Source organism: Gymnogyps californianus, chromosome 1 (assembly GCF_018139145.2).
Source record: "Gymnogyps californianus isolate 813 chromosome 1, ASM1813914v2, whole genome shotgun sequence".
NCBI classification, from domain to species: domain Eukaryota; kingdom Metazoa; phylum Chordata; class Aves; order Accipitriformes; family Cathartidae; genus Gymnogyps; species Gymnogyps californianus.
In genome coordinates, this window is record NC_059471.1 from 107,388,828 (window position 1) to 107,416,417 (window position 27,590).

Below are 27,590 nucleotides of genomic sequence, written 5' to 3' on the forward strand. Positions count from 1 at the left end.
GGAATTTCCATTCAGAGAGATTAAAAACTCAGGACAAAGCCCTAACAAAACTTTTGAAGCTGGCCCTACTGTGACCTGTGGGGTTTGGAGCCGATGATCACAAGGTCCCTTTCTTTCTAAATTATTCTATTATTTCATGAAGTACATGAAATTTAATGCACCTAGATGAAAAAAAATGAACTGAGCCTGCTGAGATTTGAACGTGAAATTACGAAGAATTACTTATTTCAGATTTGATCTCCAACTTGTCAAGAACCAGAGAGAAAACAAAAAGTTATGTTGAAAGCAAATACTAGCAGTAGTGCTTGAAGTTTGAGAACTCCTTAATAGCTAAAACCAAAATATTAAATTTATTGGTCTTCAATTTGCATAAGATTAAGATGCTGTACAAACTTTCTTAGTATTTTTTTCTTAAGAAAAATGCCTTTGATTCTTTCTATATGTTATACTTATTTTTCAGACACGTAACATAATACCACTTGTAGTCCACCTGTCAACGGATTTCCTTTTCTTGTACAAGGAATAAAGATTTCAGCATTTCTCAGGTTGTAATGTTTTTCATCCTTTCATTTTGCATTATAATGGAAAGTTGTAAAAACACGTATACTTAAAAAATATTTAACTGCTTTTTGTACATAACCTGATTATGCTACTGCACGACTTTGAAAATTATTGTCTCCTTCAATAAAATATTCAATAAAAAAGTATAAGCATATGTTGATAAAGCATCTCTGGTGTGTTTTGATATTACTGCATGAAATATATTTACAAGTAATACATTCATTATTGAATCGTATTATATTTTGTGCATTATTTCATAAAGCTTCTGCTTTCTGCCATCCAAAGAAGAATCTCAAATGTCAAAAGAGAAAATACCCTTGACCGTTAAAATCCAAAACACATAAATAGATTCAAAAAAGCAGCTTTTATAACATGTTCATTTTCTATATTTTTTCTTCTACCCCCTGTTTTTGGAAATGTATGTTTAAGTTTAGCTTATATATTTTTTGCATTGTAGAAAGTATTTTATGTTAATATCCTCCAAATGCTTTATTGTAAGTCCACGAATAATCTGGTTAAAAGACCTGAAACTCAATAGAATATCTCCTGAAAGAACAAGACCTAGAGACACTAGTAAAGCACAGACGTTTTGTTTTGGTTTTTTTTTCAAAGAAATATACAACACAAGACATTTTTGGTTTTGAAGATCCAAAGCTAAGAAGAATGTAAGGTTGTCATGTTGAGTAGCTACCTGAACTTAGTGCATTAAAAATGATGTTAGAATAGGCATTCTTTGAGTAAGTTATTTTTAGGGCATTGCTACAGATTAACATCCTCAGATTCACCAGTCTCTAACATGACTACGCTTAATTTTATATTAATATACCAGTAGGCAAATGCTTTAAGGAAAAAAAATACCTTATGTAAAAAATGCAAATTTATTCGAAATAGGTTCCATATTGTCTTCTACCATTATTTTATGAAGTTTACACTTTTAAAGAAAAACATGAATGATTGAAAAGTACTTTTTCCTTCTAAACTACAATTTTCTCCTCCTTTATTAAGTTTTTAATAATAATCTGTTTTGCAAGGCGTAATTGTAAAGATGCTGCACCTTTACCATCGGTAAGCCCTGTTATGTGCACTTCTCCAAAGTCATTTGATGCTACAATTTGTTACCAATACAAGAAATTCTAAATTAGCTAGGCATTACTACTTCAGCAGCTTCCTTAAAAACTCAGAAAACCTAGAACCTTTTTCAAATGTTGCTAAACTGAAGAAATGAGTAGACTTTCCTTTAACTGTTCTTTAAGAAGTCTTCCCTATTTACTGAGGTTTTATATAAAATAGTAATAATTGAATTTAAAAATTACAAGAATTTAAAAGTCTACCAAACCTTTCCTAAAAAATCATAAAAAGCAATAGCTGAAAATAGATTTAAAAAAAAATTGATCTTAAATCTGAGAATTTCCAAACACAAGAGCAATCACAAATATTAAATACGCTACACGTATAAGACAAATATCACAAGGCTCTTGATCTAATGAGAGGACAGAAAGAGAACATTGTTAATACCTCTTAATAGAAGAGTGCATTTTTCCCCTTTCATGATAGAAACAGATAGGGGAGTAATAATACTGCAGTTCAGAGGAAGCAAGGGGGGGGCAAGGGGGAGAGAGAGAGGCTATTGGCTACATAAATCCTCAATGTATATTTCTCTTCTCTAAAATGACAGTGCCAACCATCCACACATCCTATAGGTGAATTTCCACAGTAATCTTAATATGGGACTGGGCTTCTACTGTATTCTTCATGTTGCTCTATCACCAGCTAATTGAGTGGCACTAGAAATGCAGAGACTGGGTTTTGTTGGTATTTCAGTCTTATATAAATATTTAATGCTTTGAAAAGAAAGATCCATTGACATGTTTCTCTATCTATCTATCTATCTGTAAATGTGAAGAAGGAAGGAAAAATTGCTAGAATTTTAGTGGCCATACTCATCTTATGCTGAGTTAGACTGATTGTGGAATAAAGCTTTTCGTATTCCTGTTGAAGACATCCAAAAGTTTTCAGAGAGCATATTTTTCTCAAGTTTCAAGCACACCTCCACAGTGGTTTAGGTTTGTATATAAGCTAAGTCCCCTTCATTACGAATGCATTATTTGTTGCCTGTGAACCAGAATTATTAGTGTTTATAATGCTATTAAGACAAAACAAGACCTCAATGGCTTCTCTATTAGAGTTATACTAGTGGTGCTTTCTGAGGGACTGAAGGGACCTGAAGAACTGAATCTAACAGTCTCTGAGTCCATCCTGTTTCTTCCTTGGAAAACTCAGTACTGCTTGAAAGGGAAAAATAATGCAGGCTTTTTCTTATGAAGTCTTTGCTGATTACTCAGAAACCTATCAGTGAATGTTTGTTTTTTTAAATAAAATTGCACAGCAGATTGTGGCAAGACATTTTTTCCCAGCACAGGTTTCTTACACCTTCTCACTGCTTTCTTTGTGTCTACAGAGGAAAGCAGGACAAATGCTCTTCACCAGTTGTTATCCCCTTCTTGATGGTGGATGGGCAATATGCCACACTCAGGGATTTACCAGCTTGTCTGGCTGAAAGGATGCAAACTCTCCTTGGAGAATGAACCTTGCCAATATTTTCCGCACTTCTGTTACTTCAAGATTAGTGGGCTTCTTTGCACTACTGACAGGGTCATCAGTGTCTGGGCCCTGAGGGCACTGTTAGCCCTGACTGCCCCTGCCCACTCCCCTCAGGACTCCGGCCCACAGGGAGCCCCACTGCACCATGACTGTAAAGTGAAGCTATAGAGAGATTTGCAGCTAGCCTGCAACAAAACAATTTTCATACTCAGAAGAGCACCTAACAAGTGCAGAAAAATCTAGCTACCATTTGCTCACTGATCTCTTGGTGAACTATGATAGTGTTGATTATGACTTTTAAATCCCTAAATAGTCTGAAGTTGGTGTATCAGAATGATTGCTTCACTTTCTGTGCTCTCCTTCAATAGCTGCAATCAGCACAGACTTTCAAATGAAATCTTCTTCATTATAAAAGACAAAGGGGAGGGAACAGGGAAACAGATATTCTTGGCTACAGCTCCAAGACTCTGGGATTTTCTCCTTAATTTGATCTGAAAACAGCTCAAACTAGTACAGTTTGAGACAAAAGCCACCTTTTGAGGGATTCTTTGAAGAAACCGGCAGCTTTCTTCCTAGATGAAGAGAATTGCAGGCTGTTCGAATAGATTTGCACAGAATCTATTCCATACTGCTTAATTGTTCTGATTAAACTTATTTGTATTTACTGGATGATTGATTACATAAGAATGCCTAACAACTTTGGTAAGCATCTATTGTATTTTTCATACAAATAAAAACAGACGATTATAATCCTACTTGTAGAAGGTTTTTGTACACAGTTATTGGGTCATAAACATAAGAAAATTAATCACTTGTTAGCATTAGCAGCAATTCCTTTCAACAACTTTTTGAAATAGCTATTAATCATTTATTAATGCTTTATTTACAAACTAACCTCTGTAGGCACATTTTCACGATGTTTGTTTCCTTTAAAAACACAGTTTTCATTCATTTTATGAGTTTATGGCTGTTCTCTGTGACTGTACGAAGACAACTACACTATTCGTTCTGGTTGTAGTAGAGAGGGACCAGAAGACCCAGTTTAGCCTTGACAATCTCTGTATTGGAAGGCTAACAGTCTTCCAGGCACAACTTTCTCCTGCATGTAGGTTTTTCTGCCTCTTTCCCTTAAAAGATGGTCTTGGAATTCACACATTACCTACATTGTGGCAAGAAAGGGCTGCAGCGCTGTTTTATCACTCCTGAGTTAAATCAGTCTGATAAAAAGACATCCTGTAAAATTTCCGCATAGTTTATCACTGGCTGCTGGGAAAAAATCATGACTCGTGCATTATGAGATGTGTAAGCAGTTAACTGTCCCTGTGTAAACAGCATTTATATCTGAATCTTAGCCATAAACCTGTCCCTAAAATGTGAACAGATGAAAAAAGTGATTTTGTTTCCATTAAGGAATATTGACCAAGTATGGAAATTATGATGACCCAACTACAAATCATAATACAGAATACTGACTGTGTGTAGTCTAAACATCCTCCTCACTCAGCTGAGATGATGTTGAGGCATGGTAGGAAAGTGGTCCTTAGTTACCTAAGCACAATGAAAAACTGTCTCAAAAACATGTAATTATTTTTTATCATTCAAAAGACTTATAAGTATCCTAAATGTCTCAAAAAGTATAAAGAAAAAAAGAAAAGCCTTCTCACTAAGAAAAGCTTATTTAAAAATTCTTTCAGGAACTGAAAATAGGGATTTAGAAAAGGATATCTCAATGTTATCCTACTATGACACTGTAAGTAGGCTAAAACATAAATGGGAGAAGTTTAAACATGTTTTAGAAAAATCACTGAAACCCTCTGAATGCTCAGGAAACAAGCAAAGGCTGAATTTTTCAGAAAGATTCCAGTTACATTTAGCAGTATTTTCATTTAAAAAAAGCACACTAATGTTGTTTTTTGACATCTCCATCTGTGAAGACTTTTTCTGCTCTGGGCTGTTCAGTCTGTGTTTTGGTGATACATCTTGTTTTTCTGGTTTGGCCCTATAGTACCTCACAAATAGAACAAGTTTTTAACTCATTATAGAATATCTGCAAGAATTTATGATAAATGCAACCAGGTGCCTTTTGATTTCCCTATCAAATTATATAGTGCAGCACCAACAAGATTTACAAAACCAAGATGCCTCTTGTTTAGCAAGTATTTGAAATTCTGAAGTAGTTTTTGATTTCTAAAGTAGTTCAGAAATAAATTCAGAGAAATATAGGATATACAATCTCAATCTTTCTATGCAGGGGTATACAAATAGACATTTCAGAAAACAGCATGAATTAATTATGGATCTAGCATTAACTTTTAATATTGTTCACTGTCCTCTCAGTAAAGTTTACCTTCCCAATATTTATCTATTTACTAAGTATATCTATTTGTAGACCAAGATGACTTTTCAGGTTGTTTTCATATTTACTAGTTTTTGTCATCACTTGGAGTAGTCTTTGATAATACATGCTATTAAGAGGTACCTTTAAGATGTCCAAAACCAGTGTGACCTATTTTGTTTTTTCAACAAAACTTCTCAGCATTACGGCTGGGGGACAATGACATGAAGAGGAAAATACATGCTTGAAAGAAGGTAAACCCCCTGAAAACTTCCAAGCGAGAAAGGAGAATAAACTGAAGAAAGTAAGGCAAATTGCACAAAAGGAAGATGTGGGGAAATAACATAACAGCATGTAGGAACTAATACAGCCTTTTTCTCAAAGAAGCTGTATATTGAATTTTAGTAGGGATGGCAGCAGAGATCCTAAATACTCAAAATCTACTTCACAGTGGTATTGTCTTCATAAGGACCGCAGGTATTTGTACCTGCCACTCTACTCTGGTTTTAGAATAAATCACCATACAATTAAAACAGATACTGTACTAAACTAATTCCAAGAAGATCAATTAATGTTATACAGAAATCTCCAAAATCAGCTGTATACAGCAACTGAAAAACATGTAATGCTGAAAGAATGTTTCAAAATCAAAGTGTGAACTTTTGAAGAAGGCAGCTGCAGTCAACTTTAATAACAACAGTGGTCTGTCAAGTTATACATCTTTCCTAATGTAATCAATTAATCTTTTCATAAACATCACATTAACAGAAATAATAGGAAAGAAAGTTTTATGGGGAGTAAGGCAAATACACTGTTCTACAAAGTTAACACTGAGGACTTTTTTTTGTTCTGGCTTTACATTTAAATTAAGCGTCTGTGTGATTGCACTCTGTAGTCACTGGGTTTGTTCTCATTTGAGTACATTGCACCCTACTACACAGACTGGTCACTTCAGCTTTTAGTATTCCGTATATTGTAGTTCTCATCAGAGAAATTTATTGTCAATTCATTGAAGGAAGTAGCTATGAGAAAAAAAGCTATGTTGGTCTGAAACATATAATGAAAAGAAGGGAAGAGGTACACTAATATCCATTAATGTGTATGCCCTGCAACTAGAGGAAACACATTGTCTTCTTTAGACCTTCTAGGACTGAAAGAAATACAAGCTATACTGGACTAAAATGAATGCTACTATGATTTACAGTATTACATTTATACACACAGTTACTGCGTTTGGTTAAGACAAACAAAAGATAAAAAGTCACTATATGTTTCTTTGAATATATATTAACTACATGTTCATTATATGTTTCTTTGAAATAATTCTGTAATTTGGAACTTACTCTGCTTAGTGCAGAATTTTTGTGTGTGGATTATGGGATGTGAAAGGGAAAGAGATAACACACATTAGATCATTTGCTACATTTTTTCTCCCATCACTGTGCTGATAGCTGCAAAACCGTTCACCTCCTGCTGTATAAATCAGAAGACTGTTGGGGCTGCTTTAACTTGCACTACCTGTTAAAAATACCAAAGGGTAAATATGGATGCAAGGGATTACTGATCTGTTGAATGTATTTTGTTAACATTACTCTGTATAAACACCCCACCTTGGCATGTACTTAAAGAACTCTTGTCTGTTTGGGGAGCCTTATACTCTTTTCTGCTTTTAGAGAAGTACAAAGAAGGTATTTAATGTTTGTTGAACAATACTTTATAGATATGCTTTTGAAACAGACATCATGAATATTAACAGGTATGTGGAAAGGTTACTAAGTAGCTCAAAATCAGTAATTAATGCCCAGGATGAAATATTACATAACAGCTTACTTAAAATTTTTAAGTTAACTGCATATGTAATGAACAACCTCAAAACTACTCCTCTGCGATTTCTACTTTCTTTGAAATTTACAGCTTCAAGAATATTCTTCATATCTACTTCACTGGACAGTGAAAAATGCAAAATAATTGTAAATCTGCTCACCAAACTTTTTTAAAACTAAAAAGTAATGGTTGACTTTTACAAGATTACAGTAAGATTTCTAATCAGTGTAAAGAGGTCTGCATTAATATAACTGAAGATACAGCTGCTGGACTCGGACCAATGGAGAAACAAAGAATCAGTTAACATATACTTACATTCTTTTCCCTTGACATTCTTTTCAGTTAAAATACTTCCATTTATTTTTTGTATACTTACTTTGAACTCCATGGGAGCGAACTATTTTCCAGGTTTCTGAGGCCACCTCTTTTACATCCACTTGGTAATGATGAATGGGCACACCTCCATGTGAATCTGGCTTATTGAACGAAACTTTGGCAGTGGTTTGTGACAACTCTAAAACTCGTACTCCATAAGGATTTGATGGCACATCTAAAAAAGTACAAACATCAATTTAATAACTAGCAGCAAATAGACAGACCTAAACAGTTGATAATCTACCCAAAAAGTCTCCTTAGCATCTTGAAGGGAGAAAAAATAAATATTGAATATGATGTAATGATGTTTGCGTTAGATAAACAACTTAAGCTTTCTAATACAGAGCTGTAAGAAAACCACATTTATTTTCTTGTATGCTAAAGTTAAGCAAAAACATTTTCCATTTCTGCCTTTCTTTTATAACATGATCGTTTTTAATAGCTAATTTCATCATAGGCAAATGTCAGGGATAAGTTTGTTTACTGTATAATTACATAAAAGAGAATAACAAACTTTAACTCAAATTTAACGAGGAACAGTTATGGCTAAGTAGATCATTCAGAGTCTGAATTCTTCTAAATGACACTGTGATAAAAAACTGTAGAAATAATTTGGCCGTTTTTATGAAACTCTGAAATACAGCTGAAAACATGAATCCTTTTTTCTTTTTTTCAAAGACTGGATTCCAAGCTACTAGAAAGGAATATTAATGGAAGGTTTCTATTCTCTTTTCAGTTTAAGAAATAATTTGTGGAATAGGTTGAAATAAACATTTTCTCTGAATTCAAAAGCAAGTGCATATCTTTCAAAGTAGAAAAGAACTATGAAAATAAAGCAGGTGTCTGTAGGTGTTGAGATGCTAGATATGAAACAAAGGCAAAAAATTAACCTTGGGGTCAGTACATCTTTAAAAATAGAAACATTGTTACTTTTACAATGTATGACCAAATTACCACATAGAAGACAAAAGATTTAACTTTTCTAATTGTCCTACATTTTAAAGTGTTATAATTACAAAAAAATGTCTTGAAAACACTAGGAAGAATTTTAGTTCTGTGGACAGAATACCAGGGATTTGAAACACCATTAAAAATTTCTCTTCTGATACATCTGACAATTATTTGCATACCTGCTTACAGATTGGACATTGCTTTTGTCTCTATGGTATGGAAGATATTTTTATAAGGACATGCAAGAATTTGAGCCAAAGACTATCATTTGGTTAGTGGGTACTGAACCATTTACATAAAATGTAGTCTTTATTCAAGGGCTGTCAGACAGTTGGGAATAAAAAGAGAATCAATCTGATCTTCACCCAGTGTTGGTACTTGAATGAAAATGAGCCAAAAATTTCTATAAAATATTAAAGAATGGGTTTAAGAACATATTCAGCCACAAATTCTCAGGAAAAGGACAGCTGCCAAAGACGTTCTAAAGGGGCTGATTTGTATAATCTTTTAATAATCAGGCACCTAAATTTTTCCAGAAAAATTCTCTAACAGTTGTCAGAGTTGAGTGTCTTAATATCATACCTCTGTGAATTCTTACAGTTAGCATTTCTGAATATAGGTCTCCTGAAACCTCCAATGCTTGCTGCTCACTGGGTTAAAACCAGTATAGATTTATTTACATGGACGAACAATTTTAATATCTTTTGCTTAAAGAGATATGTGAATCCATGACATTGAAGATTTGAGTAGAATGCAAATCTCAACTTCAGGGATTCAAACCCTCAAATCCTTTCTTATTCCAGGAAACATTCATTTCATCAGGATATGGGATGTTGCAGGAAATTTTCAACCTTCTTAGTGAAGCTGTATTACTCTGAAGAAAGGAATTCAAGAATCATGGTGAGACAGAATGTGACCAAATGTAACCAATATGTTATGCATCCAGGAGAACACAGACCTGGGTTTTGAATCTTTTTCTAAATTGATCTAAAAGTTGATTTTTTTAGAAAAAAGAAAATATGTTCAAAAAACCATACAGATTTTTTTCTGTGATCACACAGAAGAAGAATTAGTTATATGAGTTGCTTGCTAGGTAAGCATTGATCCCAAAATCAGAGGAGGATGAGGATTAGAACCAGCTTGTGACACCTCTCCTCCAGAGTCTCATTACAACTGACAGCAAATTCCCGCCCCCCCCCCCCCCCCCCCCAATAGCAACAGTACCTTAAGCACCATTCTGTGTACAGATTCTTTCTCTCCCTAGCTCAAATGACTGTTCTGGAGTCGGAAAAATACAACATAAGAGTGCCAGTAAAGCAATCCAGGAGAGCCAAAGCAAAGCAGCATGGCACTGTATGAGTGATGTGGATACCAATCACTTGGGAAGACGAATATAGCGCTGCAGTACTGAAGATGAATGCTCTTTAGATTTAATTGCAAGATAAAAGCTGCTGTGGATACCTACAATATTACAAATAGTTTCTAAACACTTTTATTCCTTTTGTGTTGTTAACAGAGTTCAAAATGAAACAAAACATTTTGTTTAAGGTTGAATGAATATTTAATTTCACCCAGGCTATTTTTATGTTAGTTTTTATATGCTCTTTTTATAAGGCAATTCACTGTTACTTCAGTTTGGATCAAAACAATTATTTGATCAATGGTATGAAACAAAAATGTGTTATTTACATATCCACTCTGTTCTTGACTTTCAAAATGTTACGGAGATATCTTTTCCTTGTGTGTTTATGTCTGCGTATGATTAACTATAATAAATGGCATAGGGAAGAAGACATCCTTCAGGAAGAACCTTATGTTCTCTACTGCAGATTCAAGTATCATTTCTGCCAAATGAAGATATGATTCCATTTGGTAATAGGCATAAAATGAAGCTCCTGTGAAAACCCAGTAAAATATTTTGCATAACTAGCACAATGCAGTATGTTTAAAACTCATTTTAGTGTGAAATACATCCACAATACTATTTTAAATACGCATCCCACAATCCAATCAACCCACGTGTGTAGGTAACTTTTATGCAGTTTTCAGAGTTGAACTGTATCAGTTCTTAAGAAAAGAGTGAATCACCTGAAGAAAATACAACAGGGGACACATTCCTAGTCAAAGTCAGAAACAAATACTAGCAACTCCATTAAGATAGAATAAAATACCTACTGTCTCTTTCAGACTAGGTAAATCTATAACTTTTTCCACAAAGAAGATCATTAGCAGCATAATGAACTGAATCTAATTCTGTAGTTCTCTAATGAGTATGAATTTGATCATGCAAGGTAAACAGCCCTCTAGTCCTGATCTAGCTAAACATTCCAGCATTTGAGCTGTCCCCTGTCAGCTGAAATTATTTGGAGCATTGCCATGATTTTCATGTTAGAATTATAAGGCTTTTGGTTCAATGTTTAGCAGGAGTGAAGAATAATTTGCAAAGTTGTGTACTCTGAAGTCTGTGTCTGGAAGGATAGAACTGTGGATGCTGCTTCTTCTTTCTCCTTCTCAAACCAACCAACCAAATGAATCTTAGAGGAGTTTAGCTACGGGCAGTGATTACTCTTTCATATACTGTTACAGATGTAAGTTGAAGGACTATATAGTAGAAGTATGAGATTTCTTTTCTATAATCTAAAGATCACTTAGCAATAGCACAGATTCTGGCATACTTTCTTAGAAGTTCCACTGCTATCTTTGTTGTCATTATACTGCTGTCAAAACAAGGGATAATTTACCAAAAGTTCAGCCTTTAAATTAAAATAAGTCATTAAAAAAAACACGTGTCAGACATTTAGTCAACTTCATCTTCTTTCCACAGTGCCTATTCCTCTGTTCAGTATGTGACTGTATTCATGTATGATGTTAAAGAATTCCTTAAAAATAAAATAAAAAAAGATCCCCAAATAATAAGTGTAAAATTGAACTTGATGTATTTTGTACTCAGCGCATAAAGCTGGTTAGCACAAATGAACATTGTGATACATTGGCCCAAATTAAGTAATATTGGTTTGTTTCCAAAAACATTATTGCAGCTGATAGAGAAGTACACACAGAATTATGAGTACATATTTACCTCCACTGATATGTAAATGCTCTTTCAAGTCTATTATTATTATTACCCAACCTGATCAATAAATGACCACCATTTATCACTGGGGATTTTCTTTTCAAGCTATTTTTTGGATAGTTTTATTGAAGAAAATTATTTTCCTTCTGAGAGTTTAGCAGTCCTGGTGTAAATGGAGAAAAAGAAGTGATGGTGTTACAGTAGGTCAGAGATTTATCTTCCAGTTAGCTCTTGTCTCCTATCTCCTGTCAATGTGTTCCTAGTGCAGTTCTGCAGCTTTTCCTGTCTCTGTATCTGGCATATATACTGACTGAAAGTAACTATGTCTAAATGCTGAATGCAAGTAGTATCAGGACCATGGCAGGGAAAGAGATGGGGCTGGGGAGTAGACCTTTGGAGTCAAAGATCTCCGTGAAATAGTTCATGCTTGTACATCCCTAGAACGGAGAAAAAAATTCAACATTAAATCTACAGGTTAGGCTCAGTCTTGCCTTGATGTCCTTGCTTGGGGAAAACTGCAATAGATTTCTTTTACCAAATCACTGGGAGTTCTGGAAAAATAAGGAATTAATTAGGAAACAGGACCGCAGCTAGCAAACAAATACATAAATAATAAATGAAAATAAGATACATGCACACAAAGCAAAACACTGTTGCTGTGTTGATAGTTTCACACATATGCTTATTGAAAATATGTTGGTGTTTAGTTTTTTAGTAAAAATCGTTTAGCTGATGCTGCTAAAGATGTGAATGGTAAGTTTCAGGACAGAAAACTAGATTTTAGATCTGCCCATATTTTTGTGGAGGTAAATGGGATTTTGGCAGCAGCAAGGGAAAAGTTATACAGAGAAAGCAACCTAACAATCCTAAAAAAAAAAAAAAAAAAATCAGTAAGATCCCATAACACTGTCTTGGAACAGAATATGATTATCTTTTTTATTACATTATTATCCAGGGAAAATGAAGTCCTACTTCTTTATTTTGCCTGTGTGAAAAAAACCAATATTTGGAGAAAAAAGGAACAACATCCATTAACCAGCACCAAAATGAGAGCACCAAAAATCCAGATTAGTAAACTGTTAGATTTGATGTTGTAGTCCTTGTCAGTTATTGATCAACCTTATCATATTTTGAGCATGACTTGATTCCGTAAAACAGGTTACAGGATATAATTTCTGTGAAGCTCAGTTATTGTCTTTCCCATGTCTTCACTTGCTTTTGATGTCATTATTCCCCATCTTCACTGACTTTCTGTGTATACAGGATGCTTAAAATATGTTTAATTAAATAAAGTGGCATGGGAATTCTCAATATCTAATGACATCATAGAATGTATTTTAATTTTGCTTTTTAATTCCCTGTAATATTGCTGTAGAAAGGAAACAGATATAGCATCTCTCATTTCTTTAAGTATTCTTATATGTCACCATCTCTAAATGCTGTAAAATCCTTGATGTTCTATAGTATACTGTGCAAAACACATAATAGGGATGATTTGGCAACACAAGTTTGAAATTCATCATCAGAGTTGTATGATGTAGCTAATTTGTAAACTATGTTCACTGCCTATTAGTATGGTTTCTGCCAGCAGTTGATCCTGTTAACACTTAGTCACTGTAAGTCTCTGTGCTGAGCTGCAGTTCCAGGCATGATGTGGTGAGATCAGAATCTCAACTTTCATCAAAAATGAGAGTATCCTTCTAGGCGCAAAGACTGAAAGAAAGACTGAGGCAAAAAGGTGAATCAGACTATTTATCTGAACTTTTAACGCCTTTGCCATCCCAGAACAGAAGGAAGAAGGGGAAAGGGAAGTCTAGGAGGAGTAAGGCCATTAGAGTCTTAGAGGTGAATCACGGTTTACTTTTTAGGGGCTCTGGATTCAGTGCAGCTGTACACTGCTATGTGCAAAATACACATTAATATTTAAAGAAAAAATTACTTGAAAAATCCAGTTTAGCTCTCTGTGTCACAAGCTTAACATTTACCATTTTAAGATAATAAATTATCTACTCCAACAACATAGTCCGAGACTACTGATGGCATACAATCTTTCTTTTATCCATACAAAAAAATTTAAAATAACGATACTGAGACCTCAACAAAAAAGAAGAATGCTTTGCTAGTTAATACCATCTCCCTGCATACTGATATTTCACATAAACTATGACTAAACTAGATCTGGGCAAATCTAGGAATATCTGTGCTAACCTCAGGCTCTGAAAGCCATTGGGACAATCTGCCAAGCTCACCTGGCTTGCCAAAGCCTAAGCCTGTCATAGAGAAAAAACAGAGTATAAGCAGACTTCTAAAATAGAAGTTGTGGCTGTGACATGAAGTAATTAATTTGCAGTAGCAAGAAACGAAAAAGACTGTGGTTCTTTTCACATTCTACATGTTACGCACATAGCAATTTAAATGCTTATGCAATGAAAAAGGAGGATGTCAACCATGTGGTATTTTTAAGAGTTGATCACCACAAGACAGGTGGTGAGTGCATCTGATTAAGCTTTCAAAAAGTGCTGAAGTTTCTCAGCATTTACCAGTAACAGCCAGCACCTTTCAGTGTGAAACCTTAAATAGGCTGCAGTTTTTCAATTGTTTTGGAAGGTTTAAATGAAAGTGTCTGGAATTCAGGCTGATTTAGTAGCTCTGTATAATTTGAGTGAACAGGTATAGTTTTCCTGTCATACAAAATTGTACGGTTGCAAATTGCATCTAAATTCTGACGTAAATCTTTTTCTATCATCAATAAGTCTAATTTCTTAAGAAGGGCAACAGAAATAAAGATAATGGCATTGTGACAGTATGATCACTTTTTAACTAGCAGTAAATTAAAAAAAAAAGGGTAGTTTGATTCTGCTGAAAACCAGCAAAGCAGAAAAATGGAACAAAATGTAAAGCCACAAGTCATTCCTGCAGAATTTTAAGAGAAAATTATTCAGTAAAATGATCAATATTTGTAAAATTTACCCTAGCAGCATACTTTGCTTAATACTGTCTCCCAGCTAGAAACAGTATTTATTTTTCCCTGACAGAGCCATTGTGAAAGTATGCTACGCCCCAGCATTAGTGTTTACAATCAAAGCCAGAAGGAAATCCAGGCTGTATTGAAATGCATGAAAAAATTTTATAGGCTTTAATATGGAAAATATCAATCATTAGGGCTTCCTAATCTACCAAAGTAATGCAACAGAGGTAGTAAAACTAGGAAGAAAGCTGCATTTGACATTTTATACCTGTAATTATTATGACGGTTTTATCCTCCATCTCCCTGGTTGTTTTTCATTTCCAGCTGATGCTAGTTTAAGTGCAAAACTTGTAACAGTGAACTACATTTGTTATTTGCTGTTTTTTTCCCAAAAAAGTCTATTTAGATGCAAATGCTAAAAATGTCAATCTTTCAGGATACTGAATATTATGCATTACACTATTGTAAGTAGTGCCTAGCATAATAGAGCTCTGACACCCCCAAAGCCAGTGTTTCCAGCCCCACATAAATACTACACTACAAATGGCTTATGTTAAGGATACCTGTACATTATTATTACTACAAAATTTGAGTTTGTTCTATTTTCTGCATTTCATATCATTATATAGAATGTCCATATATAGCTCATGCTTTACATAATAACTTCCTATAGGTCTTTATTCATTACATATTCACTAAATATACCCTGATTTACCTTTTTATAACTCTACTTTTCCAACAGTTTGCTTAACATTTTTCAGTCAATTCTTCAGAAAACTTTATGATCACTTAAAAAAATATATATTGACTGAAAAATGTTAAGCAAACTGTTGGAAAAGTAGAGAATAGTAAGCTGTTTGAAAAACTTGCATCAGTAACATCTCTGATACAGTTGTATTAAAAAGTCAAAACAGGATTATAGCTTGTATGCAGTTATTTGCTCTCACTTGCATTTCCAGGGGCTCTCATGTGAGAATTTGCTGAAATACAATGCATAATCAAAACATCATGTTCTTTTTCAATTAATAATGAGAATTACTTTGTATTAAATTTAATTAATTATTTATAAAAGGAGGAGAGAAATACATAGATAAATAATCATCATGCAGTATCATGCATCGTGATGGGATACTGTTTTGCAAATTTAAGAGAAAAATCAGCAGGTACAGAATATCTGCTGAGATGCTCTCATATGTATGTACATCTTTATGAAAAACCAGTGCACAGCAATAACCACAACCTGAGTTCCTCTGTTTTCATTGGCACAATTGTTCTATTTTCTCATCTTTTTCTGTCCTGAGAGGTAAGAGACCAGAGGGATGCAAGTGGGATTTTTCCTTCCCTTTCCTATCATTTATGTTCATGGCTTTAAGAAAGACTTCTAGTGGCAAGTCTTCTGTTTTTGAGAGAAATTGAGAAATTATTCTAGCAGCTTTCACATTGTACTTCTACTGCTTTTCCCTTCCAGTGAAGCCTCACATGTAACAAATCTTAGATGTGATAGTCCAGAGACAAGTGTAGCACCTAGCCCAGTAGGACAGGCAGAACCAGTGCTGCTGTCAAATCAAGAGGCACGTGTTGCCCCAACGAGAAAGCACGCTACGGAAGAGAAATAGATTTAACTGACTAAAATCAGAGGGTTACGTGCAGTCCTTTTCTTTGATGAATTTAATGTAACTCTGCAAATCCTATGCCAGTCATGAATATTTAGAAAATCAAGTCCTCAGGTTTTTAGAGGGCTAAATCTACCTCCTAAATTAAATGATGGCAAAAGTAATATACACATAATAGATACAGTTTACCTATTCAAATCAATGTTAACTTCCTACAAGTCTTGAGATTTCTTAATTAGAGACAAAATAGTTGGTATAGAAATTGTGTTTTTCCTTAAAGTTTAGAGCTTTTCCTTTACTACCTCAACTTTGAATGTAACAGGGAGTATTCATTTTTCATATTTAATGCCACATGTAGTACTGATGAGCTGCTACAGTCATAATTTTAGCCCTACTACAGAAACTCAACTGTTCAAGTAATTCCACTGAAATAAATGGGATCAACCAAGTAAATGATCATGACCATGACTGAAGATTCTACAAACTGTTCTCTTCTGGAATTTCTTTTCACAAAAAAATAAAATTATTTTAGGTATGAATTAGATTGTGTGAGTCCTTATATTGGGGAGAGTTTTGTAAGGTGGAAAGTAAAGAATGTATTGCATGAAATTAGGACTTAGCTGGGACTAAGGATGGTTACGTGCAAAAGGATGAGGTAATATATTTCTCAATAATCGCATGTAACTATCAAAGGAAGATCAGATTTGCAACACAGCTAATACCCCCAAAAAGTTGTAAAATGAAGGGGAATGGATCTTCTGAATGATGTAAAATTGTGCCACATAGAAATCTGCTGTTTTCTCAATAAAACCCCACATTTTCCTATTCTAGGAAGCTCATCTCTTTTGACCACTGTTCAAAGATAAAAAAATAGTATAGTATTCATGGTAAAAGTGTGTGCTAGTAATGCATTCTTTAGAGGTAATGGGAAAAACTTTCAATGCTGTGTACAACTTCTAAGAAATTTCTTAGTAAACAATTGTTTTTTATAACTCCTGAGACCCCAAAAGAAAATAATTACCCTATTGAGCAAAACTATAAAAATTAAAACACCAGGCAGGGTAAGAGAGCCTCCCTATGACTGGATGTGCACATTTCAGCAATGCACCTCCAAAAGTCCTCCTATTAGGGCTCCAAAGAGTTTATTTTCTTATTTAAAAAAAAAAAAAAAAAAAACCAAAAGTTACAGGTGAAACATTCAAGATCATAAAAAATGTAAAAGTCCTACTTTTAAAAAAAAATTATACAAGACCTTATTTCTACCTGTCCCCTTCAATATGTATCAGCCAGTCTACCAGTATGGTATGACCTGAAAGCTACATGATGAAAATGGTCCACAACAACGCATCACAAGGAGCGTACAGCTTTCAGTATGGCTGTACCTTTGGTACTGTAAACTGCACTATAACTCCATAGCTGTCATTAAAGCTTGAACAATTTGCATCATCTAAGTATGTAGATCCAAATGTTGGGAGACCTCAAAGCTTGCTGAACAAGCGCTAGTCCATTCCACAAGAAAATACAATTGAAAGAAATGCTAAGAAACTCTCATTTACTCTCAATTAATAGTTATTTCTGCCAAAGAACAAACATACTGTCATATTTTTATATTTGCCTAAACAACAATAGATGGACCTGATTTATTCAGAAATTCTGTAATGATTGTAGAACACCTCAGAGCTTAAATTAATTCAATCTAGCACTCTGGGTTAAATTCTGCTTTTAGATAACTAAAAGTGCAAATGAAGATAGAAATTCTTTGCTGAAGTATTTCAGTCTTTTGTCATCCTTGGTTTATCAAGAAAATACCAGGGAGAAAAAGGAAAAAAGACTTTCCTAATTCTTTCTTATTTTTACTGCCTACAAACCATATGTCTCTCCACTGAAGTAATGAAAATACATTGTTATAAATGCAAGATGTAGTAAGGGCAAAGGAAAAAAGTTAGACTAATTTCATTTTTTCAAATTTCAGAAGGCCTTAAAATTAAATCCAAAGAAGATTCATATTCTGAGGGAACTGGTTTATTTTACTTTATATTGCAACTCAACTTTTTGAGAATTAAAGTTAACTGCAAACATCCCATTGGAATAAAATAAACAGAGAAAAGTGTGTCTGAACTTAATTTTGATTAAAATAGAAAAAATATTTAAAGAAAAAGAAACAAGTTTCTAACTTACCAGCTTGACCAAGTGTATACTCCTGATATCTTGTTCCTATTCTGTTTGTGGCTGTACAATTATACCGTCCAAAATCACTGTCAGATGTGGGAGCAATCTTTAAAATGAATACAGTTTGTAAATGTTAGTTTCTAATCAAATATCAAAGTTCTTTAAAAAAATCAGAAATGCAAATATGTTCTCCTTAACCAATATGCAGATGTGTTCTTACTTCAGCCTGTCTAGTATATTCTCCAAATACAGACCTAAATACACCCTTTTTCATGTTAAACTCCACCTTCTCAAATTCAAATGAGGAAATCAAATAATGGAAAATGGTGACAATTTCACTTTTAAATAAGTAAAAAATCTAATAAACCACATTTTTTTCACCGACACTATTTGCACAAACTGGTATTTTGACAGAAATAAGCAATGAAAGGTCTGAAAATTGCTGATTCCTACAGATGATGCAAGAATAATATTTTACTTTTTATTGTTTGCAGGATTCACAATACACCAGACATTCAGGGGGGAAAAAGAAGATGTAAGGGATATGGCTCTTCAGGTAAATTCAGGTGAATAAGGATTTAAGACAGAACAGAGAATAGATACCACAGGTAGCTAACGTCTTATCGGAATCCAGCTGGCCTGACCAACTGTTCAGGTGACAGTAGAATGGAAAAGCACTTAGAGAACCATAGACTGTAAAGCATATTTTGTGTTGTTAAGCTTTACTTAAAATAAAACTCTAAAGATGACCTTCCAACAACAGTAAGACTGTGTCTCTTTAAATATATATCCCTACTACAAGCAATAAGGTTATTTGTTTGGACTTTAGGAAAAAAAACCATAGTTTTTTTCAGTGCACTGTATGCCTCTTGCTTGGGATCTGAAGTAGGTCCCCCACACTGATCAGCTCTATAGCTTCTCAACCTTTTTTCCATGGCAACTAAGAAGCTTATGCTCAGACATAAGCCTGACACTAGATAGAAATGGAGAAAACTAACTTCTTCCACTGCTGTGGAGGAAGACAGTATGTCATCCCTGTAACAGGTGAGACCAGGGCTGGAGACACTGGTTACACTTTTGGGAAATTATTAATTAAGGACCATGATTTGCTATACACTATTGCTGAGTTGTTCACTGTTTAGTCAAGTTAATAAAGTAAATGGATAATTAAGGTCCACTCTTTGTCTTCTGCCTTTCTCAGGTTTTGTTCTTACATGTACCTTTTAGATAGCACAAGGGAGCTTAGTTCTTATTTTTCCAATGCCTCCGTGAGGAAACAGTTGTTATCAAAGCCAACTGCAGTTTATTATCACTTCACCCTTCTGCTTTGATCTTGACTGAAGCCACACAAATCTTTTTGTATATACCAAGCACCTACCAGGCAGTCACTTTAATTTTTAGTATTAACCTGATGGGTTAGTTTTATATTTATTTATGTATTTATTTACTTGCAAGAAATGCAAGTTACATTTTTGTTCACTGCAGATGGAAAAGTGAGCATGAGCCATGCAAATGAGGTTTATTTTCCAACTGCTCACAAGAAATGTGGAGATAAATCAGTTCGTAAATACTCTTTTTTTTAAAAAAGAGCTTCACTTATTAAATTTTAAGTCTTATCCTTAAATGCATTCTATAGTACTTGCAATGGTGCCAAACTGAGGAAGAAATGTCACCACGTTGATTTCCATTTTAAGCCTTACCTCTAGAATCAGCTTTCTTCCTGTACTGTAGGTCTTCAGATGTGTTGTATTTTTTACCGGTAAAACTAATTTTCCTCTTCTCCACTGAACTGAGGCAGATGGATTTGCTAGCACTTCACAGCTTATATTGATGGGATTGCCCTCCCAAGAGTAATACATGGTTTGATTTGACACAAATGTTGGAGCATCTGGAAGAAGGAAGTAATACACAAACATTAACTGTTTCAGTAAAACAAGCTGTATACCCCTATCCAAGCATTCATGTTCACATAGAAATTTCAATTGATTGCTGTATCAATTTATTATGGACCATGAAAATATCAGTATTCAACCTTGAGTTTCTTGAGCCTTTATTTTGGTAGCTTTCTCCTCTCCTGAAACTGTTTCAGCTGAAATTCTCAGGAAGAGAATACCTGCTAATTACATTTAGCATTAGGCAACATCAGGCCCTCAAAAGACATTATCTCAGAAATGACAAAGAACATATCTTCCTAAAGATGAGAAACTCTTCAGCAAGACCCTTGTATGACAAAGGGAGGTGACCTATGAAACTTATATATAAAATCTGTTCATTTGCTGATTTTATAGTGTCTTCTTTTGCTACGGAAAAATTACATTCACTCTCCAAATTTTCATAGATGCGTAAAAGCTTCACCCATTTCTCACTGGAACTATCTTGTACTTTATGAAATCTTTCTAAAGAGAGATGTTTAGTTGTGTGAATAAACCTAGAAGAAAAAATAATAAAATCATATCTAAAATGTTGCAACGTATTGTACCTGCTTCAGAAAAAATATTGTATCAGTACACTATTTAGGATAATCTTTATACCAGTTCCTTATGAAATCATCAAGCTACAGACAAACAAACAGATGGTGCGTCTTCCTTACAAACCTGCCTATAAATGGCTACCTTAAACATATAGCCAAACACTGAGTCTGACACAGAGGAAATTGCTGGTTTGCAAACTAACCATGATTTTCAGATCACAATGCCAGTAGTGACAAGAATTAACTGTTCTACTCACTGTTTCTCTGGATAGCAGGAACATTTAATGGTCTCTAGAAAATGAGAGGGAGTAGCTCTTTCCCTGCTCTTCTACTTACATCTTGGGTAAATCATATTTTTTGTCTATCGAATATTTATTTGTAATTTTTTTTTTTAAATTTTAATTCCACTCTTATGATATTTTAAGAGTATTAAGAAAATATTCTTTATATTACTGAAAGTCAAGGAAACTCTCTAACACTTTAATTCCAAAAGAGAATTATCAATTACAGCTGGTGTCATGCTATCTCTTTTTAATATTTAAAATATATATGTATGTATTTTTATTTTGATAAATAGCTCCTAAATGTTTCTAGATGTGTCTCTGGAAATTCTATTCTAGTCTTCTCACAAATAGTTTAATTTTAGGCTAGAAAATTGCTAATAGGTCTATCAGAGACCAGAACTGAGCACATTTAACTAAGTAGTAAAATTTAGCTTCAGGAATGGTTTAAAATTACTTCCTTGTTTCTGAAGCACACATTTTCAACTTCTCTCTGTGTTTGCCTTTGTCAAAAAGCTTAACTATGTGGTGACATTATGCTGCTGCTGCATGCATGCATACAGGCTTTGACCGAAAAGAACTGTTACCAGCAGAAGTTTTAAAGCACAGATCAAGGCTGCTACATTGCTCAACACCAGCAGCGTTTTTTTTAATAACTATTCAGCCTTTATTTTTGTAGGAAAGCAAGTGGTTTCATCCAAATAAGTAAAGTATGTCTTCCTATGAATTTATTTACCAGATAGAGGAGCTAATCTTTCTTTTCCAGATGTTTTAATAAGTAATTCTAGTACTCCTTGATTTTCATAGACCTTTAAAAAAAACATATTTCATCACCTAAACATCTTAATGCAAAGAACGGGTTATCAAAGAGTCTTCAGGATGTGACACCTCACACTAGTGGATCTCCATGAAGAAAAAAGCAAACTGCATATGCCCGTTTTATGGTTAAGTATGGTCAGGAATCTCAGAATACCAAGAGTCAGAGCCTTGGCTTTTCTTCTGGAAATAAAGTTAGTGGTGGGAGCCACCTGAAGGAAAACTGCACAAACTGACTTCTGCCTGGCAGTTTTTGCACCTAATATGTTCAGCATATGGATCAGAAATCTCATCAGAGTGTTCATGAGGCACAAAAAGCGGTTACTTCACAACAAATTTTGGATAAGCACTGTCTTCCAATGCACAATTTCTCAGAATAACTTATCTCCATTAATGAACACTATCGTGAATGTGGAAGATAGAAAGATGTTCTGTCTGAACTTGACTAACTTTCCTTCCTAGGCAACATCATGTAGTTTGATGCTCTCTGTTGATTTAAATACACGTGGCTAACTCATATCCTATTTAAAAAGTCTTACACGTGAAAAAGTAGTCTACAGTTCTATACTGCAGGTACAAGCATTTAGGAGAACAGTGACTTTCAGTTCAGACTGCTCTCTCTTCTAAAGGTAGATTTTGGATGCCTATAATATTTGTTTATTTATATCTTAAAAGAATAGGTGAGTTATGGACTGCCATCTGTACATGACTACAGATACTAACAGACAGTTTTAATGTCATAAAACACAAACAGGACTAAAAGTCCATCAAATAAAGATATATCAAAAATCAACAACTCCCAAACATAAAGCATTCCTAAACAAAAAAAGCTTCACATTTTCCTTCTCAAAAAGTCTGGGTAAAAAGGCTTTGCAGTCTTTTCCTCAGCAGTCAAAAGCTCCAATATAGCAAAAAGAAGAGGACTGTGCTAATGGCTTGATTCAGACAAATTATCTTAAGTCAGATGATTTTTTATTTCCTAGTCAGGAACAGATGAAGATATCTGGAGTGATGTTTCACATGAAGAAAATAACTCTGGAAATCATTTTTTACAGTACAAATAAAAGATATTTTACATTTCTTATAAAATAAAAAAAAATTACTTGGAAGGGACTAACTGGTTTATAAAGAGATTTTGTTTTTTCTTGTACGCTTTTCATCACTAACTGTAGTATATAATGCTAAAATGGTTACAGAATTATTATTTATCAAACAGAAACAATATGTTTAATATAAAACAGAACATGAAAAAATAACAAACCTTAAAGGCAAGGCTTTGAAAACACAAGGTTGACTATTTTCTATGTCTACAAAATCTGATCCCTTCAGTTTTCTAGAATAACTAAGAAACAAATTAAGTTAATAAATAGAACATTTATCAAGAAATTCCATCAACTGAAAATGAATTATAAGCAAGCAGAAATGAGAAGGTGGACCTTCTCATATGTTAACATATGTTAAGGATACTTAAATGCACTATATGTACTGTATAAAAAGAAAAAAGCTTCCATGCAGATCAGTGAGAAAGTTAAAACCACTAAAAAATAAAAATATGCTCTGCTTAGCTTCTGTGTAACTCAGGATTAATTTTACGCCTGAAAAAAAAAACAATTCAGGGTGTAAATGAACTGTTACTTTAAGCTTTTTTACATAAAGTACTACCAGTTAAGACAACATACTGGACTTCTAAATAGCTAAATACAGAACTAAGAGCTTGAAAAACACCCATTTTTACAAAAAGCAACTCTGATGATATTTATTATATCTGAACCTTATAGCGCTCTACTGAAAAAAAAACCACCTACAGGAAAGTACAAAAGCTACTGTTCATATTAGTTAGTATAGGCACACAATAAATCATAGAATCATAGAATGGTTTGGGTTGGAAGGGATCTTTAAAGATCATCTAGTCCAGCCCCGCTGCCGTGGACAGGGGCATCTTCCACTAGATCAGGTTGCTCAAATCCAACCTGGCCTTGAATGTTTCCAGGGATGGGGCATCTACCACCTCTCTGGGCAACCTGTTCCAGTGTCTCACCACCCTCATCACAAAAAACTTCTTCCTTATATCTAATCTGAAACGACCCTCTTTTAGTTTAAAACCGTTGCCCCTTGTCCTATCACTACAGGCCCTGGTAAAAAGTCTCTCTCCACCTTTCTTATAAGCCCCCTTTACATATTGAAAGGCTGCAATAAGGTCTCCCCTGGGCCTTCTCTTCTTCAGGCTGAACAACCGCAACCCTTTCAGCCTGTCTTCATAGGAGAGGTGCTCCAGCCCTCTGATCATTTTTGTGGCCCTCCTCTGGGCCCGCTCCAACAGGTCCATCTCTTTCTTATGCTGGGGACCCCAGAGCTGGATGAAGCACTCCAGGTGGTGTCTCACAAAAGGTGAGTAGAGGGGCAGAATCACCTCCCTCGACCTGCTGGCCACTCTTCTTTTTATGCAGCCCAGGATACGATAAAGTTCGTAAGTACTGTTATAAGCTTGAACAGTGAAAGATGGAGTATTATTTTGAAGAGATGAGGCAATCCAAATGAAAAAGATGCCTAGAAGGAACAAAGACTATATCACAAAGGTACAAAATTAAACAAAACTATTCTATGAGAGTAGGATTCTATAAGCAATTATAACTTTAGAATGGTATTTTAGAGTAGTTAATATTATGGCACTAGCATCAGCTAAACTCAAGCTATTCATTTTCACAAACAAGGAAGAAACTGACAGGTCAGCACTCCAATTAGGAGAAGTAGTTCTGGATAACCTGCATAAGAAGACTATGTAAGAGAAGCAAACTCTGACCTGAAAACTGTCTCTAGCATTTAGATATCCTTGTCAGGTATAATGTCCGAGAACAGTGATTCAAGAACAGACTAATACCTCATCTATCTCATCCAGAAGGTAACTCAATTAACGACTTCAAAGATTCAGCTCTGGTGTATGTTTGGCGTTATACACAAAATTGGATATGGCAAATTACCTAATTCAGCACATGTGTCCAGACAACTATAATAGCAAACTAGCATACAGAATCAGATTTGCACTTGTTAATTTAAGAACATAGGTTTGCAAACTTTGGGCCATTTCTTCCTCAAATAACTTGTTTTCCTGGATCATACAATGAAAATATATGAGAGATTGTCAGGTCTAAGATGCTGGGACTTTTCGTGTAGTATATTATTGGAAGCCTCTCTCTTAGAAGGTTAATACTGGCATAAGTTTCCCATCATCAAGCACTTTAATAAACCACATCCTCTAGCAAATCTAGTACTTTCCTTGCCATCCATCCTGTAAAAGTATCTTAAGTTTTTGTAACTGCCACATTTTGGTTAACAGCCATCTATCTTTCTCTTCTATTCTCTCCCTCACACCTGTTTCACAATAGTTAATACTTTGGAATTAATAGCTTTTCCTTGAAGAAAAGTAGAACCTCCCCAGATAGGTACAATAACTGTCACATATTCCTTGTAACAAGAAATAATATTAGAAAGACTTAATAAATGAGGCGAGGTGATTAGATTTTAATATGTAATCAACTTTAAAAGGAAGACAGGAACTACAGAGCTTCAGGGTTACTAACTTTCACAATTCTACTGCTACTATCACAATCACGTGGCTGCAAGGAAAAATGTGCAAGATCTGCATGTGAAGTTTCCAAACAGAAAAGCAAATGCAACTTATCATATACTAGGTTTTAAATTGCCATGATTATTAGCTAAAATCAGAGGTTTTTTTCAGAATTCAGCTCATCATTTTGGAAGTTTGAGATCAGCAGTTTTGCAGAGGTACATGTTTCTTTCACAGCAAGTGACAGGAAACACCACTCTCCATGATGTTTCCTTTCTCCCTTCCCTTTCTCTTGGTAACCCTCAAAATGCATTACAATAAAACATTGATATTCAATAGTATGATGGACTATCTAATTATACAGTTTATGCAGCAGTCAGAGCACCCTCTTACTGGCAAGCAGTACTAGTCCCTGATAACCTTGACTATGATATTTTTAATATCTGAACACCACACTAATTTCTCCATTTCCATGAATATAGACAAAAAAATAGTTATTGTGAAGATAAGGTACCTTTCTGCTAAATGTAAAATATGTTGTTGATAATGGCACCTTCAACCTTAACAAATGGTGGGCAATGAATGCATGCATGGTTCTGGTGCTTGGTGCTGCCAGAGTCACAGAAATTCAATATATCTATTTTTCTTTGAATTCCACTTGACATTAAGGACTTGTATTTGGTTGATCACTTAAAAAAAAAAAATCCACAAAACAAAACAAAAAAAAACCCAAGAAATTTTAGTTTCATAGAAGTATCTGTCGTGAATGGATAAACCCGTCTAAAATCATCTAAACCTGCCTAAAGTAGAAAATAGAAGAAATCATAGCTAGGTAAAATAAGCTAAGTATGTCAATAGTGATGTTTAAAAGAAACTGTCCGCGTATATCTATCAGTCATTTTTTATGTCAGTAAATCACCAAGAACACTGGCCATCAGAACTAGAATAGGAAGACTCCCCTACAGATCTCTCACAGTAGCAGTAATTTTTATTTTAGTAATAAAATGATCAGGTGTTGCCAATTACTGACACATTATTTTTGGACAGCACCAATTTGTATCAAAGTTTCAATTGTTACATGTATTCCAGGACAGAATTACTGGAACAATTCAGGATAGCCAGATTTCTGACATCATATATTAGATTACATAATTCTGTTATAGCCAAAAGTGAAAAACTGCAATGCCCTTCTCAAACCAGGATCCTAACCCCCATCTCCCTTCCTATCCTACTTGTCACACTTTCAGAACAATATCCAGCTTCGTATCTTTACCTTCTGTATTTTTCTACCTGTCATCCTTACCTTCACAACATGCCTCCTATTGATATCTTCCCTCCATTCCCTAATCTCTCTCTCCCCACCCCCCCCCGCCCCGCGCCCCATGAGCTACATGCCTCAGGTTTAATGTAAACACTAGTGGAGGTCTCTCTTTCAAGCATGTGCTAACCTAGTGACTTCAGGATGCTCTGATATAACTGAAGACTACTTACAGATACCAACTTCAAGTAATGCCAAATATTCTGCAGTTAAGGGAAGTTAACTGAGGAAAAAAAATGTTGAGGTTACAAATCTCAATTTAAGGTATTTCGTATTGTTCAAGTTTCAAAGTTTCAACATCACACTTATCATACCACTTAATTATTTCTTCATAATTCTCAGATGCGTTGCTTCTGCTCTGCTCGTTCTATCTGGCAGGTATAGAGAAGGACAAAGGCAGTGTTGCCTTTTTTTCATTCACAGGTCATCATTGTATAATATAAATTACACTTAACATAGTATGAAATGACTTGTACAACTGTTGAATTTTGGAAGTATGAAAACCAGTTTAAAATTTACGCATTAATTATGAATGTAAACTTTTAACATTTTTAGCCTGTAAGACCAACTCATGAAGTAGGACCATCTTCAAGGAAACATCAGAAAATTCTTTCTTGCTTTTTTTTACCTTTACTTTTCACAATTGCATATGTGAAAAATTATGTCAGTA

General features: G+C 34.5%; 1 protein-coding gene across 2 annotated transcripts in view; it reads right to left on the minus strand.

The window, feature by feature from the left end:
* The window catches only part of NCAM2 (neural cell adhesion molecule 2), a 308,501-nt gene that overhangs the window by 56,660 nt on the left and 224,251 nt on the right, over positions 1 to 27,590 (minus strand). For both annotated transcript variants that reach the window (XM_050894562.1, XM_050894569.1), the window contains exons 10-12: positions 20,171 to 20,358; positions 18,480 to 18,576; positions 7,698 to 7,871 (exon numbers count right to left, since the gene is read on the minus strand). In XM_050894562.1, the coding sequence (XP_050750519.1) occupies positions 7,698 to 7,871; positions 18,480 to 18,576; positions 20,171 to 20,358 (459 nt within the window). The remainder of the gene's footprint in view (positions 1 to 7,697; positions 7,872 to 18,479; positions 18,577 to 20,170; positions 20,359 to 27,590) is intronic.